The sequence below is a fragment of the Pollicipes pollicipes genome, unplaced genomic scaffold, assembly GCF_011947565.3.
Source record: "Pollicipes pollicipes isolate AB1234 unplaced genomic scaffold, Ppol_2.1 Scaffold_6686;HRSCAF=7923_pilon_pilon_pilon, whole genome shotgun sequence".
In the NCBI taxonomy this organism is placed as follows: domain Eukaryota; kingdom Metazoa; phylum Arthropoda; class Thecostraca; order Pollicipedomorpha; family Pollicipedidae; genus Pollicipes; species Pollicipes pollicipes.
In genome coordinates this window covers 36,121,240-36,143,237 of record NW_023596921.1, presented here as the reverse complement: position 1 = coordinate 36,143,237, position 21,998 = coordinate 36,121,240, and the positions used below count along the sequence as shown (strand labels likewise).

Here is a 21,998-nt window from a genome sequence, read left to right as displayed (position 1 = left end):
AAACACCGTTGTTTTTCCCCGCAGTCCACAACTTTTCGTGTTCATGGTCCCGTTCTTCTAGATGCCCGTTTTGGATGTGGGCTGTCGAGACGGGCCTATACTCATCACACGATGAAGGCAGATGTCTTTTCCAGGCTTCTTCTTGAGCTGGCAAGGGCTCCAGCGTTGAATTGTCACGTGTTTTCCGAACAAGTGCATACGGTTTATCGTGACTGTATTCGATCTTGAGACAGATGTTACCATTCCCCGATTTGAGGGCGGTATCTGCATAGCACTGCAACAAGAATGTAACGTATCATCAGTGATCTGTCTTTATAGGTGATATCCTGAGCTTGACCTTATCGATGACGAGCATTTATCAGAAAGCAGGTGGGCTTCTTTGGCCATTTTGTGCTAAAAAAAAAACGTAACTGATCAGTGGCTTACCCAATAAACTTTACTGCCCTACTACCAAATGCAAATCCCATCACCACTTGATGTCACTAAATCATAACAAACAGAGGAAGGCATGGAAATTATATGACACTTTCTATGCAAGAGACAAATCCTTAAAGACAGTATTCAACATCCGCATGGGGGTTTGTACTGAAATAGCCCGCTTGAAGATCGTTGAGTTCAGTACACAGCCCTACCTTTCTCGAGACCTGAATCCCTTCAGTTTCTGAACTGCATGTATGTAAGGGTGTGTACACATGTTGATGACTTTTTCAATGCCACCATGTATCCATAATGCTATAAAAACATCATTCAAATCCTGCCATTCTGTCAAGCATGCAGGCACTAAGGCCAAGAACACATCATTATTGAATTGTTTAAATCTGGCATTTGTCAGCTAGCAGCTGTCCACTGGCCCTCTCAATGGTGTGCAAGGTACCCTTATCGATCAAAGACATATTGAGGAGGACAGCCACTAAATAGAGAATTTGTGTTGTCTAGAGCAGTCTTTTCAACTTAAAAGTATACCAATAGTTATCAGTGTGATATTTCATCATATGTGATACTTGCTTTAATATTCTAAAACTTGGAACATTCCCTTTTATGGCACTTGTCTCTGACATAAGGCCAAATCACTAAGTAGCAATGATAGCAGGCACACACATCGCAAGCATGCATTACAATCATACAATACTGGCAGTTGACAACTGATGTAACAACCAGGTCAAACACAGCCTAATTATTGTTTTCAAAGGGAATGGTAAGCAAGTATGAGCTCTAGGAAACCACATTCACAGCTTACCTGGAACTGAAGCCTTTGATCCATAGACTGTATTTTATGTAGTTTCTTCATGCTTCCAGGCTTTTTCCCTTTCCCTGGATAGTGCCCACTCCCCAAGGGCAGGCAGTAGCTGTCACATTGCCAGTCTCACCTGCAGCCCCAAATACAGTATGATATAACAGTTGGCAGTCGAATGCACAACTGGCTACTGCCACTGCCCCTCCAACCTACCACTGATATGAACCTTAATCCCAAGTTGCATGTAACAACTTTCCAAAAAAAGATCTCCTTACAGAGGTTGGCCTCCTTAAAAAATGTGCTCTTGAATGGGAGGTACCACTGGTACACCCTTAATTAAAAAACTCATACAGAATGCTGTTTTTGGTTTGCAGCTGTTGCAAAATGTGTTTTATTGTCCTTTTAATGCCACACAGAATGTTTCTAGCTGCATCATCATGCCTGTGGAATGTGAACAGTCCACAATATCATCTTAATACTGAAATATTATCTGACACCTGTTCCTCAGTATGAACATAAGCCTAGAGTATGGGGAAAAAAACTAGCAGAATTCTGTACACATGGAATGCTAGAGAACCTGGACCCACTCCTGGGATCCATGTGCATGCCTGCCTGGTTAATAAGATTTCAAGTTCACAGATTGATTCTTAGAAAATGTGTCACAATAGAGCTAATAAATTTTTTGGTGGCTTTGGTGAGTGGCCACATGATGAGTGTGCAAAATAATTGCATAATTGCATGACTTTGTCCCTACTTAGCTGTGGACTTTTGTGAAGGGTTCTGTAATGTTTAAGCTCTAGGCACCAGTGGAACTGAACTTATTCCTGATACATTTAATGTCAAAGGTATTGTATTTACTCATACTTTCACAGACCTAAATTTTGTACACATGATCAAAGGAAGAATTATGGGCATAAATATAACTACTAAGTATGTAATATATTACTATAAAACTTCAAAAACAACAACCTTCACACAAACAATGAGCCAAAGAATAACATTTCTGCTGCAGTATTCCACCTAGTATAACAGATATGGTTACTGAACATGGGTAATATGGGTATACTGAACATGGGTAACATGGGTATATTGTACAGGATAAGTGCCTTGACCCCGGTTTAATATTTGATAAATAATCCAACACATTTTGCTTACAATGCTTGCCAAAAGCTTCATCATCGGAGAGTACCATACAGCATTAAGAAAACACATTACCAGAGTTCATTCTTGCATGTAGTTTTCAGCAACGCTGAGAACTGATCATAGAATCACCTTTCTGACCTTGAAAAGCTGACGCATTCTTTTCGCTCTCTACTGATTTGTGGAATGGTCGTTTTCGATAACAGCATCAACTAAGAATAAACCCACTTCCGGACCCCCATTTAATTGTGACCCACCGCACCCCCCACTCAACAAAGGTATTTTAACGCCTATGACTGAAAGCAACCACCAACCCTCCAGCTCATCGCTACCATAGCGTCATATTTGTAGATAACCTACATCCATGGGGTTCAAAACCCTTTGGAAAGGTTTAAGTGATAGCATATGATCAAGGGGTAGCCGATTTAGATATAAAATTTGTGCTTCTAGTTATCTCACACGATTTATGCACAGCATATCCTTAAATATTTCATTGAAAGACTTCTATTTCATACTTCTTGGAAACATGTAAAATGACGCAACGATGACAAAAGCGGGGTGAAGGAAGGTCTTGTAAAAAAAGCCTTGTATGTTGCCCTGATCGATTACTTTAGTAGTAGAAAATTGGCACGTTGGCAAGGAGGAGGTAAGTAATTTTATATTTTAGGGTTTTTGCTGCATGCCTTGACCGCCGAGGTAACTGCGTGCCACATGAAATATACACCTTCCCATCCTCCTGTCAGTTTCGTAGCTGTGAAGTGGTAGAAGAAGGGCTTGGTTAGCTATTTGCATTAAAAACGGCGTTCCCAGTTATATTTTTGGCATCGAAGCTCAGATCAAGTCCAATTCCAGTTCAGATAAGAATTATAATTGTACAAATAAACTTGTTTATATGCTTAGTAGCAACTTTATGTTACCCTGGTTGATTAGGTAAGTAGCAGAATGGCACATCATGGGCAAGGAGAGGATGAGTGATCTTATATTTTAGTACTGCTTTGGCTGCATGTCCAGGGTGTTGAGGTAACTGTGTGGCATAGTAAGTGTAAAACCTTCCTATCCCCTTATTACTTTCATGGCTGTTTATAGTGATAGAGGTAAAATGTGTTTAGTTATTTGCCTTAGAAGCAGTATGTTCAGTTATATGTTTTTGGCATCAGCATCCAGATCAAATTCTAGTTCAACAACAGATCATAATTTATAAATGAAGGTATGTCTTTGACAAAAATATGGATTAAAGTGTAAATTATATTTTTAATGTTAATAATAATTCTAGTCTAGCACCAGCAATACTGTGATGGATCTAAAAGTGCAGTGACATTCAAGTTCAGTTGTTTCAATCTGATTTAGAGACAAAATCTAGGCTCAACTCTCGATGGGCTAAACTAACATGCAACATTTCATAATGAAACTGGATGACACATCAAATAGAGCTTGAAGAAGTATATTTACCTTTCATTCTCAACTACTGTAAGATTAGCTAAGGTAATGTTTAAAAAGCTATGTGAATGTTGTTGGAGCCAGAAAAGTTCCATGTGAAGGTGTGATTATTTTTTGCCCCATTTTGTGTCTAACAAGCCATGGGCCATGAGGGGGGGGGGGGCAGCCAAAAACATTCAATAATACATTATCAATACTATTGCATAAATAGCAGTTGTTAGTTTTAATGCAGCAATTGTTTAAAAGCAGATTGTTTTCTCATTGGCCTAACCCAAGAACTCATGATTTTTCCCAAATATACCTGTAAAATAGCATAATGAGTATGTGGAAAGTAAACTTAGATACAAACCTTTTAGTAAATGTGCAAGTCATGTTACAGACTGGTAGTGACTGGTACAGGCTGGCACTCAGAACTTGGTACTAACTGCACCTTTTATTTATTTATTCCAGTTATTCCTCCTTTCTTTTCACAGGTCAAAATATGAATAGCATTGGTGAGGAGTGCCAAGAGGTAAAGAAGCAATATGATAATTGTTTCAATGCATGGTTTTCAGAGAAGTTCTTGAAGGGCCATTTAGAAGAAGATCCAAAGTGCCTAGAGCTGTTTGAACAGTACTCTGAATGTGCTAAAAAAGCTATAGCTGACAAAGGTATCAACATTGAGGACATCCAGAAGGACATTCTTGGAACAGATCAAGAACAAAAAACACCCGGAACAAACAGCTAATGTGATACAGTATAATATCATAATGCATGTTTTTCAAGTGTTTTAATCATGAGCCTTTGTTGGAGAACAGTGTGATCCATTTGTGCCAGTGTCACCCATGCATCTGTGCTTACAGTGAGCTTGATTCCTGTTGCAAGGACCACAAGTTTTCATATTCATTACTGAATGAAATATATGTTTTGCTGTCCGCCACATGTGAGTTTTATGAATTTCCATACTCACATCGACCCAGCTACAATATCCTGAATACTTTCCCCATCCCCTGATGAGCTCGGACTAACTTCGCCATTCCAAGGCCTTTTGGCTGTGTTGTACGCATATCTTTGAGTTTTTCAGCACCCTCCTAGTTACAGGTAGATGCGAAACACGTGTTCATGTCTTAGGATCGTGTGAGTGTCTCCCCCTGCATGCTGAGATCTTCGGGCCAGGGTGAAGTTTCCTATTCAGTGTGCGTGGGGGGGGGGATATAGGGAGAGGGCGTCCAACTTGGGCTCCCCTAATTCTGAAAAGAAAATGGGACCAATCCGGAAAGAAATCCGTTTGTTGACATATCTTGAGCGTAGGACTCGTCATTGTTCGCTGCACAGGTCACCACCAGGGGCGCACTTTCTCAACATATGTTGAGAAAGTACGCCCCTGTCTACAGGCTCCTTAAAGTGTGTTGAACCTTCCATAATAATGTGCATCGTGACGCTGCAGCGGCGTCGGGGAAGGCTAGAGACTATCGTGGTATTCTAGTGCCCATGGCGGCCATTGAACTCACCGCCATGACCGGGCACGACGACTGCGACCTCCGCCTAGTTGAAGAGTACATATTTGTGACGGGGCTCGCTGCCGTGGAGACGGCTGGCAAACCCGAGAGAAAAGAGCAGGGATCTTGACTGTCCGGGCGTTTGAAGACTTCCTCGATGAATTGCTGGCGCACGACTGGGTTCCGGAAAATATCAGATTGCCTCTGATATTGCCATGAAACTCTATGACTGTTCAGAGAAGGCCGGGTTGTGCGTGGGCGCTGTCTTTAGGTTGGTTGAGGGTTGAAGGATCCGCTCCGGCATATCTCCGCTCAGTCGACTTACGTTCGGAAGACACAACGCTATTGATACCTATGCTCGGGAGCCTACGATCGGAAGACGTACTCCTGGAGGACCTACTCCTTAGGACCGTGCCGTGATTGATGATTGCCTGCTGGCGTTGTCCGTTTGTCGAGTCAGGATATTCAAGCAGCAAGGGGCAGCGGCACACGAGGAGTGGCCGGAGCGGGGTAGGCCTGCCTAGGTGAGGATAAAACTAAAAAAAACTAAAACTAGCCGGGCACCAGGCGACGTGGCAACTTGGTAACTTGACGGTGTGTGATGACAAGGCTCCATCGGATTGGGTGAATATGTCCTGACCCTGCCCACTTCTGGTCATTGTTGGCACCTTCCGCTGGGCGGCAGCAAGGCGCTGACCAAGAACTTAAACAGAGGGGAATAAGAGGGGCGAGTGGTGCCTGTGTGATGATAGTTATGAATTGTTCATGGCCAGGGGTGGTGCGACCAGTGGGGCAAGAAGGCAAAAGTCCCCTCGCCATTTTAGAAGGGACACGCATGCCTGTATGCCTGTATGCCCTTGATGCCCATATATGTACGCCCCGTGACATTTTCAGCAGGCCCCCATTTTCCATCGTGTCGACAGGAGGTCTTGATGACCGATACAGAGCATTCTGTCAGATCGAAATGAGGGCTATTAAGCCTATACAAGAGATGGTCTCGAAATTTAATCGGAATCCGAGGCAAATTTTTAGATAAAGGATGGGATTGGACACCACTAGATCCGTTTGTCTCTGGAGAAAAGTCGGTGGCGCCGCCCCTATCCATGTCATGAATACCAACCCGGAGATCCTCACTATTCAAACAAGGAGCAGTGGTATGTCTTAGCGCAAGTACTCAAGCGATAGGTCTTCCGAGATCCTCACTATTCAAACAAGAAACAGTGGTAAGTCGTAGCGTAAGTATTCAAGCGATAGGTCTTCCGAGATCCTCACTATTCAAACAAGAAACAGTAGTAAGTCTTAGCGTAAGTATTCGAGCGATAGGTCTTCCGAGCGTAGTTCCTCCAGGATTAGCTATAACGAGTGCTTATCTCCCGGCAGTAGGTCCAGCGGCAGTAGGTCCTCCGAGCGTAGGCCTTTCGAGCTCAGGTAGTTCATGGAGGTCCTAAGTGGAGAATGCGTTCCGGAATGATTCCTTGGCATCGCCAGGGAGCTGGGATAGTGCAGCGGCCCCAGGATGACCAGTAGCCCGGACAACGTGACGCTGACGTTCGGAAATGGAATGCTCACAATAGAGCAGAGTACCGGTACACTCTGGCTTCGAGCCTGGTGCGGGGCATTGCCATAGACAGATGAACTGAAGCTTGTCGCTTCATTGGCTAGATGTCGCCGCCACAGCTTTTATGCCAAGCCGGCCATTCAGATGTAAGCGAGAGAGTCGTTCTCCAGGTGCGTGCTGTATCAGGCAAGCATGAGTTTCCGTTCGATCGAGCTTGCTGATGTTCTCAGGATGCGTTGTGTGCCGAAAATGCGCATCACTCTCATCCGGTGAACTTGCCGGAGATCTTGCACAAGCTCGCTTCCTAAACAATGTGCAATGGGGCCGTTAGATAGGCCGTTAGACGAATGATGTTCACATGAACAATTCAATATTTTCGCGCGGATATTGCCAATCTAAGGTAGCTCGCACTGCTAATTTAACGGGTCAAATATAACGCTCAGTAGCACATATGTGTGCTATCGATACAGGCGTACCTATTTATGCCAGCAACTGCTACAGTTATGTTGTGATAGAGGTACTGCCCATGCTTGATTACCCTGCGGTTTGCCAGCGATTTGCAATGGGGTCATTGCAATCGTTGCGATGCAAAAATGGATGAATGTGGGTTGGCTGCCACAACTACCACCATTGCAGCAAGGGGTTTGCAGTTGCCCCAGCGGTATTAGGTACGTAGGTATACGCCGCACATCTGTCCTATCTGTTTCCATTGTGCGTTCGTATTATTATCCCATCCAGGAGAACGGATGTGAAGACTGAGTCTGTGCGAGATTGCGGTCGATTGACTGGCCCGAAGGAATCTCACCACTTGGGTCGAGGCTGTCTGAATTCGCCCAGCGGTTGTTCTTCGCACCCCATTGGCGAAACTGGGACGCTAGAAGCTCTCGGGATGCACGCGTGTGTTTAAAACACACCACTCTGACAACTATTTGCCATTGTAGGTGTGGACGAATCGTCCGAGACTTACATCTATGTATAGATATCACATATGCTCGAACTTATGGTCTCTTCGGACAAATCTATATTCGGCCTAAATTTAGCAGGCCTGCTTGCCATGGTATTTCGTATCGGATAAATAATAGATTAATACGCAATCACAACCTTAGAAATGTCGACACTTTATTGGTTCCGCCTGCCTGCCCATACTTGCCCAGCTCTATGACCTCAACGTACAATGACACCACATCACGACCAGTCTGTGCAACACGACACAACTGTGCGAACCACGAAAATATTTCCTCTTCTGCAGCGGCGCTTATAAAGCACGGAATTACCTCTTAGTCGGTATTCCCTGTGGCCGCGAGACAAGCGGCCGAAAGACCCACATTCCGCAACACGCCACATCCGGTTCAACGGTCACGCAGCCGCGGCAGCAGGCCGCCGCGCGCCGGTGACACGACCACGCGGCCTCACCAGTTGATCATGTCGGAGACGTTGTCCAGGTGGCCGTTGTGCACCTCGGGCGTCACCTGGATGAGCGCGACGAGCATGGCATACACGTCGACGGCGTTCACCTGCTGGACGGTGACCCCGGCGCGGAAACTGGGGCCGCGACCGAGCAGCACGCCGCGCATGTCCGGCACGCCGCCGGCCGTGTCGTCGTATCCGCCTGCCGCTTCCACGGCCAGTGGCCGCTCGTGCTCCAGGTAGTAGCCTGGCTCGGCCACCAGGAGGAGGTCGGGCTCGCGCTGCCCGTGCGCCAGCCGCATGCGCGCGGGAATGGCGCCGCGCAGGTACGCGCGCACGCCCGGCACGGCCTGCGCCTGCGCGTGCGCAGCCGTCGCGTGCTCCCCGGCCATGTAGACGAGGCAGGCGGCACCGTCGCCGGCGACGGTGACGGGAGCTTCGGACGGCAGCAGGCTGTCCACCGAGATCACCTCCATGTCAGCCGTGTCCGTCAGGCCGCCGTCCGACACGATGACGACGTTGACCTCTCCGCGGGCCTGGCGGTCCAGCAGCGCGCGGTCGAGCGTCTGCAGCTGGCCGTCGAGTGCGCGCAGCGCATCCAGCACGGCCTCGGACGTAGCGCCGTGCTTCTCGGCGGTCCGCCGCAGCTCGTCCGTGTGCACGATGGCCATATTGCACGGGTAGGCCTCGGCGAACAGGCGGTCCAGCGCCAGCGTCAGACTCTCCTCGAACTCGCCGGCCTGCCCCGGCGCCTGACAAAAGCTGATATTGCTGCCATCAATGGGCACACAGGCGCCTTGGACGTTGAACACAGCTGTGCGACGCCACTGCTTGACGGCCGAGGTCCAGAGGGGCACGACGCCGTCCCACCATGCCGGGTCGGTGGCCGAGTGGCCGGCCGGGCCGTCCACTCGCAGCTCGCCGCGTTGCCGGTCGAGGAAGTGCTCGCCCAGGATGCCGTGCTTCTCCGGGTAGCGGCCGGTGAAGAAGGATGCCCGCGTGGCGATGCCCTCGGACGGGAAGGTCGGGTTGAGCCACTCGGAGCGTGCGCCATACCGCACGAAGTGTGTGAAGAAGGGCAGCTGCGCCGGGGGCACCAAGCTCAGGTAGTCGTGGCGCAGACCGCCCACCGACAGCACGAGTAGCTTGGGCGGCTGCCTGCCGACCTGGAACCACACGAACCAGGCCATGGACACGAGCACGTACGAGAGGATGACGAGCACCATGTTGCGGCCGCGCCGCGCCAGCCAGTCGTTGGCCGGCGCCGGCTCCTGACGCGCCGGCTCGGCCGCCGGCCCCGGCTCCGCGCCGGGCTCGTGCGGAGCCGGCTCCGCCTCACCTCGCCGCTGACGCACCTGCCCCATCGTCGGTCGCGTGTCGACTGCGACCGCGGCCGAGCGCGAGCTCCGCTACCGCCGCCGCTCGCCAAACTGGTCAGACCGGCCGTGGTTGGCTGCTACCCCCTTCCCCCTTTTTTTTGCTGCTGTCGGCAACGAGTTCAGGCCACATCTTCCCGGCTACAGCAGGGTGAACGAATGAAAATTGATCACCGGGAGAAAGCGCTCTCCCAAAGGTAGTGGGCCTGCCAACCGAAAACAAAGCATGAACATGCGTAACTGTGTTCCGAAGCTTCTCCTCTCTCTTGCGCAACCAGCGCGACGTAATCCCCTGAGACATGTTTTGAAGGTCTGCGAGTCGGCTGTGGGGATCAGCAGAGGTGTAGCCACGGCCGGGGATGTTGGGGGACGGTACTGCAGGGATCAGCAGAGGTGTAACCACGCCCGAGAGCGCTTGGGGCCGGGGCTGCAGGGATCAGCAGAGGCGCAACCACAGCCGGGGCTGCAGGGGGCCGGGGCCGTGAGGATCAGCAGAGGCGAAACCACGGCCAGGGCTGCTGGGGACCGGGGCCGTAAGGATCAGCAGAGGCGTAACCACGGCCGGGGCTGCTAGGGGCCGGGACCGTGAGGATCAACAGAGGCGTGACCACGGCCGGGAGCGCTTGGGGCCGGGGCCGTGAGGATCAGCAGAAGCGTAACCACGGCCGGGGCTGCTGGGGGCCAAGGCCGTGAGGATCAGCAGAGGCGTAACCACGGCCGGGAGCGCTTGGGGCCGGGGCCGTGAGGATCAGCAAGGGCGTAACCACGGCCGGGGCTGCTGGGGGCCAGGGCCGTGAGGATCAGCAAAGGCGTGGCCACGGCCGGGAACGCTTGGGCCGGGGCCGTGAGGATCAGCAGAGGCGTGACCACGGCTGGGGCTGCTGGGGGCCGGCGCCGTGAGGATCAGCAGAGGCGTGACCACGGCTGGGGCTGCTGGGGGCCAGGGCCGTGAGGATCAGCAAAGGCGTGGCCACGGCCGGGAGCGCTTGGGGCCGGGGCCGTGAGGATCAGCAAGGGCGTAACCACGGCTGGGGCTGCTGGGGGCCAGGGCCGTGAGGATCAGCAAAGGCGTGGCCACGGCCGGGAACGCTTGGGGCCGGGGCCGTGAGGATCAGCAAAGGCGTGGCCACGGCCGGGAACGCTTGGGGCCGGGGCCGTGAGGATCAGCAGAGGCGTGACCACGGCTGGGGCTGCTGGGGGCCGGCGCCGTGAGAATCAGCAGAGGCGTAACCACGGCCGGGGATGCCATTTTTTTCTGCTTGAGGTAAAATGTCATCAAAGTAGATCAGAAACCGTCAAAGCCGAATATGTTGTCACACGCCGGGTAGTTGGCGTATGTCAAGGTTGTGGTGTTGACTAGTCTTATTCGCCTTCAGCCTCTAGAGTGTTTTTCCTCGGTACAAAACAATGCTGCCTGCTAAATCCCGACCGATGTGCTGTTTTTCGTGATAACTGCCATTCTCAAAGTGTTATTTAGGTCGGGCGAGATGGTACCAGTGTTTTCCGTGTAATATCAGGGTGATCACTTGAAGCGCAACTGCCTACAGTCTGTCACAGAGCGTGTCTATGCACCTGTTGTTTCAAGCCGCACTTGTATCTTACACTGGTAGTGTTCCTTATGTTAGCAGCACGCGCGTATGCCCACGCAGCCCGCACCTCGCACCGTCTGTAGTCGGACTGAAGAAGGAATGGGCGCAACCATCACGGGGTTGATGCGGCTCAGACCCCGGTAACCTTCTGGCACATTCAAGAATTATTATGTTTTGACCATTGATAAAATGTCATCATCGAAATAGGCATGAGCTCCAGCAACATTTGAGGCGTGCTCCGCCATAGACTCTGAAGACTTGATATCTCATGGCCGCAAAGGCTTACAGCAGAGGCTTATCTCGGGTGCAACACGCGGCGGCCGAGAGTTGCCTTTTTTGGTCATGACTGAAATAAAACCTGCGGGCGGAATTTGCAGGGATGATTGCATGCGATGTTTTTACGATCTGTACACTGCCTTGGTTCAGCATACGGTGCCCGTTCTGAAACATTTTGTATAAAGGCCTGTGTGCGTAGAGCGCCGGGCAGGTGTAGCCTGACCGAGCAGTGACGCCAGGTGAGCGCAGTGAAGCCTCTGATGATATACGTTGTATAGAAATGATATGTCGGACTGAGTAAAGCGTGTTTTGATAGATACTGTATCAAAATAAACGAGGAGATGCTCGTAATCCAGTGGAGAACACCGGCACTGGGTTCTGGAGCCCAACCACATGATACACGAGCGTTGAAGACACACGGCAATGCCTTATGGCTGAACCACGCTTGACAATGACACAGCGATATTTGCACACTTCGCATAAAAAGGCCAAACGTCCTGCATGCTTTTGAGGCAGTCGAATACATGTGACTGACAAAGGTGAGTTTGGTATCCAGGAGAACGGCGAGGGTCGCGAATTTGTTGGCAGCCATCCAGGCGGTGGGCGTCAGTGCGAATGAGTGGTGGGCAGGCGATGTGCGGAGGGTAAATGAGGTGGCATTTCACTTAGCTGGATTCAGTTTCAGTTCTAGTTTTTGGGCCATTCGCAGGGGCGATCCTAATCCGCCTGAAGTGAGAGATAATCTGCTGCGTTGTCGATTTGGTGATACATTTTCACATCATCAGCGCACATTTGCTCGCAATCTGGTCAGGAACATCAGTCAGAAAGCAGGCAAACAGCAACGGTCCTAGGATGCTGCTTTTCAGGACACCAGATCGCAGCCCGCTCAAAACTACGCAAATCGCAAACAGGTGTCGGCATCCCACAAATGCATGGTGAGCTTCTTCCTAGGGCCACGTTCCTTATGCCCATGCCCGCTTCCAGCAGCCACCAGCTGGCTCGCAAACAGACGGGCTCAGAAGACCTGGCTCGGCCTGTGGTAAAAAGCTGGGTCAGGTGTTCTGAAAAGATGCTTCCAAACGCCGTGCGTGTCTCATATTGTGCCACCTTCAGTGCATAGCGCGAGCTGAGCACCTGTCACCGGAGAACTAACGGTGGCTCGTGTGCTTCGACTAAAAGGGTGACGAATGGAGCGCTTGTTCGGAGTACTAAAATGGCGATGCGTACGCCGTCGTGCTGAACTGTGCCGGGGGTGCGTTTTACGGAGTCTCGCCCAGACTCAAACGCCTGACACCTGTGTTCTAGCTTAGAGCGTATCGGCGCTCAGTACAGGCGGAGAAGGGTTGTCCGGTCTGCGCCGCAAGACATCCTCGAGACTGCCTTGAGGATGTCCAACCCCTTTGAGCAACAATCAGTAAGGTTTCTGAAATGGGCGTGGTACAACAACCTTCTGTCGAGAACAATGCCCAGGAACCTCACCGCGTCCGGAAGTGGCAAAACATAGCTTCAGTATATTTGATTAAATATAGAGTTAGTATAGTACGCCCTTCCCCAGGGTTCAACACCAGGGTCTGCACAATCACGTTGCCTGTTGCAGATGTGCATGCATGTGGTCTTCGGAGCTGAAAAGGTAAAGCGATTCATAAAATTCCGGTGCGTCAGTTTGTCATGGCAGATCTGGATCTGTCGTTCAGCCGAAGCTGACGAGGAAATGGAAACCCAAATGGCGAAGTCGTCAGCGAAGAGCCAGCGACGCACATTTGCGGGCAATACGTCACCGATGTCGTTCACTGCAACAGCGAACAACGGCACCCTTGGGATGCCCCCTTGTGACACTTCATTAACCGCAGGGAGGTGGTCTGAGAAGGTGTTTCCTGTTGTGCCCTCGAGAGACAACAGTCGAGCAGAGGTGTGTTCCCACGGAGTCGATGAGGGCGACTCTGCCCTTACAGCTACGCACACGCGCAACATAACCTCGCTCACCACTCGCCAGCCAATAGCAGAGTTTTACGGGGCCCTGGTACCCCTGGCGCCGTCGGTTTGCCGGCGCCCCAGGCAACGGGCCGCGTGGCACCGGGCGGCGGCCCGGTGGCTGCCGGCGCGTCCCGGCGAGCCAGTCCGGTGGCAACACATCACCTCCCCTCCACAGCGACCGAAGTGACGGCGTCGTCACAGCTGGAGGCGATCTGTTCGCCGCTTGCTGCGTTGACTGCACCTGACTCCGCCCTTAAGGGCTAGGTCGGCAAGATGGATGAGTTGGTCCTTCCTGAGCTTTATCCAGGCTCTGCGGGCGGGCGGAGAAAACAACGATTTCTAAAGAGACCCCCCCCCGCTGGGCGTCTTAATGTGGTAGTCACATCTGCGGCCAACACCCAAGACGGTTTTCACGCGATTCCACCGCTTGCTGTGGGGATCTTGTATGAGAACCTCTGAACCGACCTTTAGATGCAGCAGACACTTCGCGGTCCGGTTGCCGTGGTCATCAACTGTGGTCTTCATTGCTGTTGCTTTGGAATCACAGCCATCTGACGCAGTCTGCCATTCACGGGAGGATGAGCGATGACCGACAGGGACGTGGGAGCAAAGAGGATGCCCGTGAACGACCTGAGCTGGGGAGCGGCCATCAGCCCGGGGCGTGCTCTGAAGATTCAAAAGACCTTCAAAGAAAGCATCAGCGTTGAGCTCTCTACCATGGCACGTTGTCTGAATGGGCGCCTTGACGGTCTGACTGCTGCTTCAGCGTGTCCAGTTGACTGTGGACAGCGTGGCGTCGATTGTTCCAGCCTCACTACCCAACGTTTGAGGAATTTCCTGAAGTGGCGGCTGGGGAACTGATGGCCTCCATCGGCGCGGAAACGGACCGAAACACCGAAATCGACGATCAGGCTGCTAAAGGTGCATACACATGACATCCTGCTAAGAACGTAGTTTTTGTCAGATGTGAATTCGATGCGTTACTTACGGTGTAATATGTGACCACTTTACTGACCCTTGATTGCCTGGAGACCTGGGGGTGACCTTTAGAGGTCAGGCTGTTACAGGTACATACACCTGACGACATGGTGAGTGCTTTCGTTGAGCGCCTGGCTGTTTTCAGACTGGAACTCAGTGTATTACTGACGTGCGTAATCGTGCGTGACCGCGTTTTCGACAGATACGAATATGAATCCCAATATGCATGGGCTGCTAGCTATACGGTGAGCATGTGACTTTGTTTCATGGCCCGCTTTACCCGCACAAATTCACCGACATCGGAGAGTAAGCAACACACTCGATTAATGCGCCATGGAATGACCAGCTGGAGACAATGTCAGAGCGACGTGTGCACCCTTGCATCCACCCGCCTCTGCGTCAGGCGTACGAAAACGTCGCCGATCCGGCGTCCGTCGCTCACTCACATCGCGATGTTCTCGCCAACTGCCCATCGCGTCCTGCTGTTTTGACAGTTGGGTTCAGAGGTGGACGGGTCAGCAGCTGAGGTGGGTGGCCTGGCGCTATCCTGACAGTCGGTTTCAGAGGTGAACAGGTCAGCAGCTGAAATGGTTGGCCTGGCGCTATCCTGACAGTCGGTTTCAGAGGTGAACGGCTCAGCAGCTGAGGTGGCTGGCCTGGCTGTGTTGCGCCGAGGCAAGCGCACCAGCCGTCGGCGTGTCCTGGAGGCGGCATCTCCGCCAGCTGGGGTGCCCGACGGCGTGTCCTGGAGGCGGTATCTCCGCCAGCTGGGGTGCCCGGCGGCGTGTCTTCGAGGCGGCATCTCCGCCGGCTGGGGTGCCCGGCGGCGTGTCCTCGAGGCGGCATCTCCGCCAGCTGGGGTGCCCGACGGCGTGTCCTGGAGGCGGCATCTCCGCCAGCTGGGGTGCCCGACGGCGTGTCCTGGAGGCGGCATCTCCGCCAGCTGGGGTGCCCGGCGGCGTGTCCTCGAGGCGGCATCTCCGCCAGCTGGGGTGCCCGACGGCGTGTCCTCGAGGCGGCATCTCCGCCAGCTGGGGTGCCCGACGGCGTGTCCTGGAAGCGGTATCTCCGCCAGCTGGGGTGCCCGACGGCGTGTCTTCGAGGCGGCATCTCCGCCAGCTGGGGTGCCCGACGGCGCGTCCTGGAAGCGGTATCTCCGCCAGCTGGGGTGCCCGACGGCGTGTCCTGGAAGCGGCATCTCCGCCAGCTGGGGTGCCCGGCGGCGTGTCCTCCAGGCGGCATCTCCGCCGGCTGGGGCGCCCGGACCGCCGCCGGTCACTGACCGCGCGGATGACCGCCCCGTTAGCACCGCCGGCCGGGACTAGTTTTTGCCCGCCGCTGCTTCTGGGTCGCCGAAGTGGAATCAGCCAGCTGGGTACACCGGAGCCGATTATTGGACTCCCTGCGCCAGTGAAGGATTCACCTGCGTCAGTGACGTCGGCGTACTGCGTCGATCCTGTGCGAAATGCCCAAGTAAAAGGGCCTGCCTCATCAGGAATGGAACCGGTGTATGTGTCCCTCTGAGAGCCCCGGCTCACGGCTAAATGCGGCGGCTCAGTCTTGGGTGATTTTGGCGGGATTAGATTCCCTGCCGCCTTTCCACCAACATAAACCTTTTGTTAAACGAGGAGCCCCTTTCTTGCCAGGACCGGCTGCGCCTCTGACCACAGTTTGTTTTATGAGCATAATGCCTAGCGTAATCTTTGTCGCGTATTAAAATGCAAAACTCAGAGCAGTCTTATGTGATTTTGGTCACCATGACCTTCAAAAGATCAAACAAGGTCATTGACCTCAAATGGGCTTTTTACCTTTTGCTTAGAAACAGTTTCCTAGGTTCTTGGAGCACTTTGGTGGCTAACCTAGAATTTGACCTTGTTTGACCTTATTTGACCAGAAGGCCATGACTTAGGAAGCTCAAACTTTGACCTATTTGAGTTCACGTACAGATCAAAACACCCTGCAAATCTGGTGTCTCTAACTTTCTTAGTTCCCGAGATCTCATGGGGGGGGGGGCAAATTGACCCCTCACCCGAGCGGAGGGTATCTAGTCGACCACCCGGGCACGTGTTAAAGACTTCCGAATAAGGAAGGGGGATAGCAGTAAAATGCGTGCCCATAACAAGGCTGGGTGTGCCCTTGACATCTCAGGTTGAGAACTGACGCGACCGAACAAATACGGTTGCGAAAGTTCCAGGTATGTGGAATGACGATCCCTTCTTGCCGGGGGCGTAATGACCGAGTGGTTAGCGCCTTTGGCTCCCACGTGAGGGCCGACATTAGAAACCCGACTGCGCCATGACCGCCGAGCGCTATCAAGGCTGCTGTTACCGCTGACGCTCCATAAAAGCGTGTGCAACGACGTGTGCCGTGTTTCCTTTTTCTGACAGATTCGCCTCAGGCATACAGTAACCACGCTTTCCGATGATAATTTTGCTCCGATTGCAAGCTAATTTGACGTGCCGCGGGTGCAGTGTATCTATTATCCCTTGGCTTTCGAATCTGTGAAGCTCATAACGTTTCTGCTTCACTCGAGTCATATTCCGCAACAAGTATTTGGACAATTTTCTTACTTCTTCAATGTGCTCAAACGTGCAGCAAAAATCGATAGTTTCCATGCCAGCGTCGCAAAACGATCCACACATTTCGGGGATCTGAGTGGGAAAATATATCGTGTCAAAAACCTTTTTATTTCAATGGCTTCCTCGCTTTCTGCCATTGTCATCAGCATTGCAATATTTGTGTCGTGACTTGCCATTTGTGTGGTATTACGATTTAGACACCGCGTATATGTCATTTTTTTCTGGATCCGCCCTTAGTGGTACGCCTAAAAATTGTGAAACGTCTTTTGTAGGTTCCATTGCGGCAATGGAGCATCCATGGCTCGATCAGTACAAGGCCTCGGCAGCACAAGGCAGATTGCAAAGAGACGCTCGATCTTTGCATTCATTCACAGTTGTCTGAGTGCAGTGTTTGCGCATCATTTCACATAGTTCATAGTTACTGTATTCAGCGGGCTTCCGCGTGGTAGCTTTTCTGCATCCAGTCGGTTTTTATACAAGAACGTTAGAACATAAAAGTATGCGAGAAAATATTTCTAAGGTCAGCATAAACACACACGCACACACACAGTCACGCTTCTCAGTCACTAAGTCAGGATCCTAAAACAGACCGGAAGGTACGCTGTGATGGAGCATCGGTGGCCGCCGGGGACGAGCAGCTCCGTGCGGCAGCCGCCCGGTACGGAAACTGACGCTGAGTGGCGGCCAGTCTGACGCGTTCTAGGCACAGTGAACCGTTACCACGGGCCGCGGCTCGGGTATGGCGTTGGGAGGCCTCCGCGCGCGTGCAGAAAAACGAACACACGGAGCGGCTGGCGTCCCACTGACATACAATGCACGGTGCACATTGACACAGCCATGTCGGCGCACCATCTCTGCCACGCCACACCATCTTAGCGTGCTGTGACGGCGACAGCAAGTAGTGGTTGACCAGATGTGAGGTGAGCTGAACGCAGACGACTTTTCCGGAACTTTTGATAGCACAAAGAGGACGGCGATTGGTCGAAAGCTGGTAAGATCTGCTGTGTCACCTGACTCGAACGCGGAAGTGACAGGAGCGAATTCCCAGGCATCGGGAAAGTACACGAGATGATAGTTGACCAGGTGAAGTAGGTGTGTAACGGTGGCCGGAAGATACCTCCTGACAGCCGGCGGAGGGACACCATCGACGCCGACAGCTCTGGACGCGCTCAGCCGGCCGATGGCTGCACACAGCTCGAGCGAGGTTGCCAGGCGCAGATCGAAGAAAGAGGCGCAGACGCGGTACGGTCGCGGGTCGGCCGGGGGCTGGGCGGCATCGTCACGCGTCACCGCTGCGGCCTCCGCTGCTATCCGGGGACCCACGGCGGCCAAGTGGGTGTTGAAGGCGTCGGTGCGGCCACTCTGGTCGTCAGCAGACCCGTCTCCTCCCTCCGCTGGTCGTAGGCTGAATCGCTTTATGCGGCTCCGAGAGTCTCGCCTGCCAGTCAGCAGACTGGCGAGACAACCCTAGACACTGTTTGGTAAATATGCTCTGTAAATATGCACAACTCTGTTTGGTAAATATGCTCCCCAATAAGCCATCGTTTTATTACGTCATCGTACCTTGCACTACATTGATTGAGAGCCAATTGATGGCGTTATATCTGGGAATCGTGCTCGCGAACGCCAGATATGAACGACTCGACGATTCTTCTTTTCTTGGCTTTGTTCGCCACATGGCTAACAGAATGCGAAGATTTGGATGACTTTATTATGGCGTCATGAATGCCTTCTTGACCTTGAAATAGTTTTCCCGAAATAGTTCGCGCATCTTTGCGGGTGTGTCGCTCAGAAGCTCAAAGAGTTTATTTAAGCGCTATCTCGCGCCCGGGTGGGGTCAATTTGACCTCCAGAAGGTTTTCACGTAATGGTCCCCGAAAGGCGCGATGCGTAGCCACGCAAATTTTGCATAGCTGTAGACAATTAAGTAGCGGATCGTTTGGTACAAAAAAGTCTTCTAAGGTCGCTGATCTACGGCAGGTCAGAGTCAGGCCATGGAGTCAGCGATTTTAATTTATAGAGGATTGCTTAATATGGTGCAACAACAGAGGGTTAGACCAAGACATACATCCCTGATATATATTTTAGGCAACACAACAGTTGAAGGAACAAACACCATTGACCTAGGTTCGGGTATGAAGGTCAGACCAAGGTCAAAACCAACCTGCTTATTACTCTAGGGCTTGCTGTGTTGAGCAGTTTATGGTGCTCATTTCAAATTTATTGATGACAGGAACCATGTTTTACATCTTCTATGGAGTCTTCAAAGATCAGAATACGTCACTGACCTAAAGTGACCCACGCCGATATTTTGTTTTTAGGAACATACTGCCTGGCGTAATCTTAGTCGCTTATTCAAAAGCAAAACTAAGGCAGTATTATATTATTTTGGTCACCATAACCTTTAAAATGTCAACCAAAATCACTGAACCTAAATGAGCATGTGAACTTTTGCTTAAACAATTAGCTAGGTTCTAGGGGCCCTTTGGAAACCACCATGGAATTTGACATTGTTTGGCCTTATTTGACTCAAAAGTCATGACCTAGGAGCCTTTAGCTTTGACCTGAGTGAGTTCACGTATAAACCAACACACCCTGCGAATTTGTTTTCTCTGGCTCTCTTAGTTCCTGAGATCTCAGGGGGAGGATTCAAAGTGAACCCCACCCGAGCAAAGGATATCCAACCGGCCGCCCGGGCGCGTATTAAGAGGGGCAGGACTATGAACTGCAACGAATGATCTTCATTATGGCTATTTCACCTTCAAACCCCAACACTCCCTTTAATTACAACGGCCATGTAATCACAAGAAGATCCAAATCATTTCAAAATTAAGTGAGCAACTCACTATACGATACAACACTTACACTAACAGTGAAATTTCAAGCGTGACCGAATTCATTAAACGTAATATTCAACCCAAGCTTGATAATGCACACCAGTGCTAGAAGAACCCATCTCAATACATGAATTAAGAACAACCCTAATGTCTATGAAAAGCAGGAAATCGCCAGGATCAAATGGTTTCATAGAAAGTTTCTTCAAATGCTTTTGAGATCACCTTTTCCGTTCCCTTCTGCGAAGTAAAATGGAGGGCTTCATTCGAAGCCATTGTAAATTTAATCCCTAAACCCGGTAAGTCACCATCTGCAGTCAGGCGATGGCGACCCATTTACCTATCTAACGTAAAAATCTACCTAACGTGGAAATCTACCTAACATAGAAATCTACCCAATATAGATTTCAGAATAACTTCTGCTGCTAAAGAAGATAGATTTAAAGATGTAACCAACGGCATTATGTCACCGGCATAATCAACACATATGAAAGGCCGTTACAAAGTAGACAACAGGCCAGTGTAAGACAAATTTCAAAAAGCAAATGATTCAAAAGTCCAATTCATAGAAGCGGGCGACTTTGAAGCGGCATTTGAAATTATTAGATATTGTACCATCATGCATCATATACCATATCAGATACATCAAATCACGTCATATTATTTGAAATCATGGAACTTATTGCTAAAAACTCAACACTGTTGCAGCTTTAGGGAAAACTTAACATAATTGCTTCAGCTTGCTTGCTTCAACAACGGTAATTTCTCGCAGACACTTTTCGTAGGAAATCTAGGTAAAAGAAATGTCATGGACCACGGAATAAAACAAGAGGCTCCTGTTTCAGAGTGCCTCTTTTATATATGCGATAGAACCTTTAGAAAATCGCATACCGGTAATGCGCCATCACAATAAACAATGAAATGGCATGATGACAACTTAACTTTGTTCCAGACGATTAAACTCCGTCCTTCACCGATGCCATATCGGGAAAAATATTTTAATCGTTATAAGTTCTGCGATGAAATGTGGACGGGGCTGAATGTCTCCCAGCTGGGACTCACACTCACGCATTGCATTCACAAGCTAATCCCAACGGGATACAGTACGTCAATGAATTAAAATCCTAGGTATAATATTGAATAGCAATAAGGAATCGATTATAACAGCCTGAAGTATTAACTACCACCACCATCAATCATCGGCAGGATCACTGTGATGAGATCTTTGCTTGCATCCCAATTGTATTATTTTCAGCACTACCCTCACTTTCGAAAGTGACGCAATATAAATTAAAACAAAACTGTTTTGTTTTCTACAGGAAATAAAAATGACGGCGCTGAACTATGAAAATCTTTCAGGGTTCGAGCATGACGCACTGCAAGCAATTGGTGAGTGTAGCTTTGTTAAAAGTATGAAGACAACATGAATAAGAAGACTGTGTTAATCCAAGCACAACTGGTCTGTTGTAGTACGGAAAGAACTTCCTCAATTCAAGAACTGCCAACATATGGAGCGGCAGACCTCTCAAAAGCGAAGAATAAGGTGACAAACTCCTTATGAAAGGAGGCGGTTGCAGCTTGGAGCGAGTTATGTGATTTATCTTCTCCAAACCTTGAACAAATATTAACCGAAGAACTTTGAATTGTTTCGAAATGTGTTAACGGCACCGTAAACTGTTTCAAAATTCGCTTTCGGTGTCGTAAGACATGGGATAACAAAGGATTGAGGTTTGTTGCAGATCTTTTAAATGACACCACGAGGACTCTTTATGCAAAAGAAGAAATAGAAACTGTGCACGAGGTTCTTATGACATTACTTTACTACGTGCCTTATTAAAAATCTTCCAAGCGTCGCCAAAGAAAGGCACTGTAAATCGCGTATAGTATCTCCTCGTATACCTTATAAAATAAGCTTAGTACTTGAAGATGCTAGAATTTCGCGCATTAGATTTTAAGCACTCGCCACTTGTCTCACAAAGTGGTGTGAAATATCACAGAGAAAGGAAAGTGGATAAGCGACGTCAACAATTCCCACACGGGAAGTATGCTAGACACATGTGCTGGTACTAAGAACATATATGATCAAGCCTCTCACTTTCGTTTAAAGTCAATGATTATATCTGCCAACAAACGCTTGC

General features: G+C 50.4%; 1 protein-coding gene and 1 long non-coding RNA gene across 2 annotated transcripts; both read right to left on the bottom strand.

The window, feature by feature from the left end:
- Positions 1 to 244: 244 nt before the first annotated feature.
- On the bottom strand, positions 245 to 2,596 carry LOC119108677 (uncharacterized). The gene is made up of 3 exons (XR_005095328.1): positions 2,516 to 2,596; positions 1,238 to 1,367; positions 245 to 274 (listed from the first exon to the last, which is right to left on the bottom strand). It is a non-coding gene; the product is annotated as an uncharacterized LOC119108677 (long non-coding RNA).
- Positions 2,597 to 8,256: 5,660 nt separating this feature from the next.
- On the bottom strand, positions 8,257 to 9,517 carry LOC119108242 (glycerophosphocholine cholinephosphodiesterase ENPP6). Its single transcript, XM_037231822.1, has one exon. It carries the CDS (start codon positions 9,478 to 9,480, stop codon positions 8,257 to 8,259), a length of 1,224 nt encoding a protein of 407 aa, XP_037087717.1. The 5' UTR covers positions 9,481 to 9,517.
- Between the last annotated feature and the right edge of the window lie 12,481 nt (positions 9,518 to 21,998).

What these genes read in the sequence shown, in the direction of transcription:
- LOC119108242 (XM_037231822.1), bottom strand. Translation starts at nt 9,480, where the DNA reads ATGGTGCTCGTCATCCTCTCGTACGTGCTCGTGTCCATGGCCTGGTTC.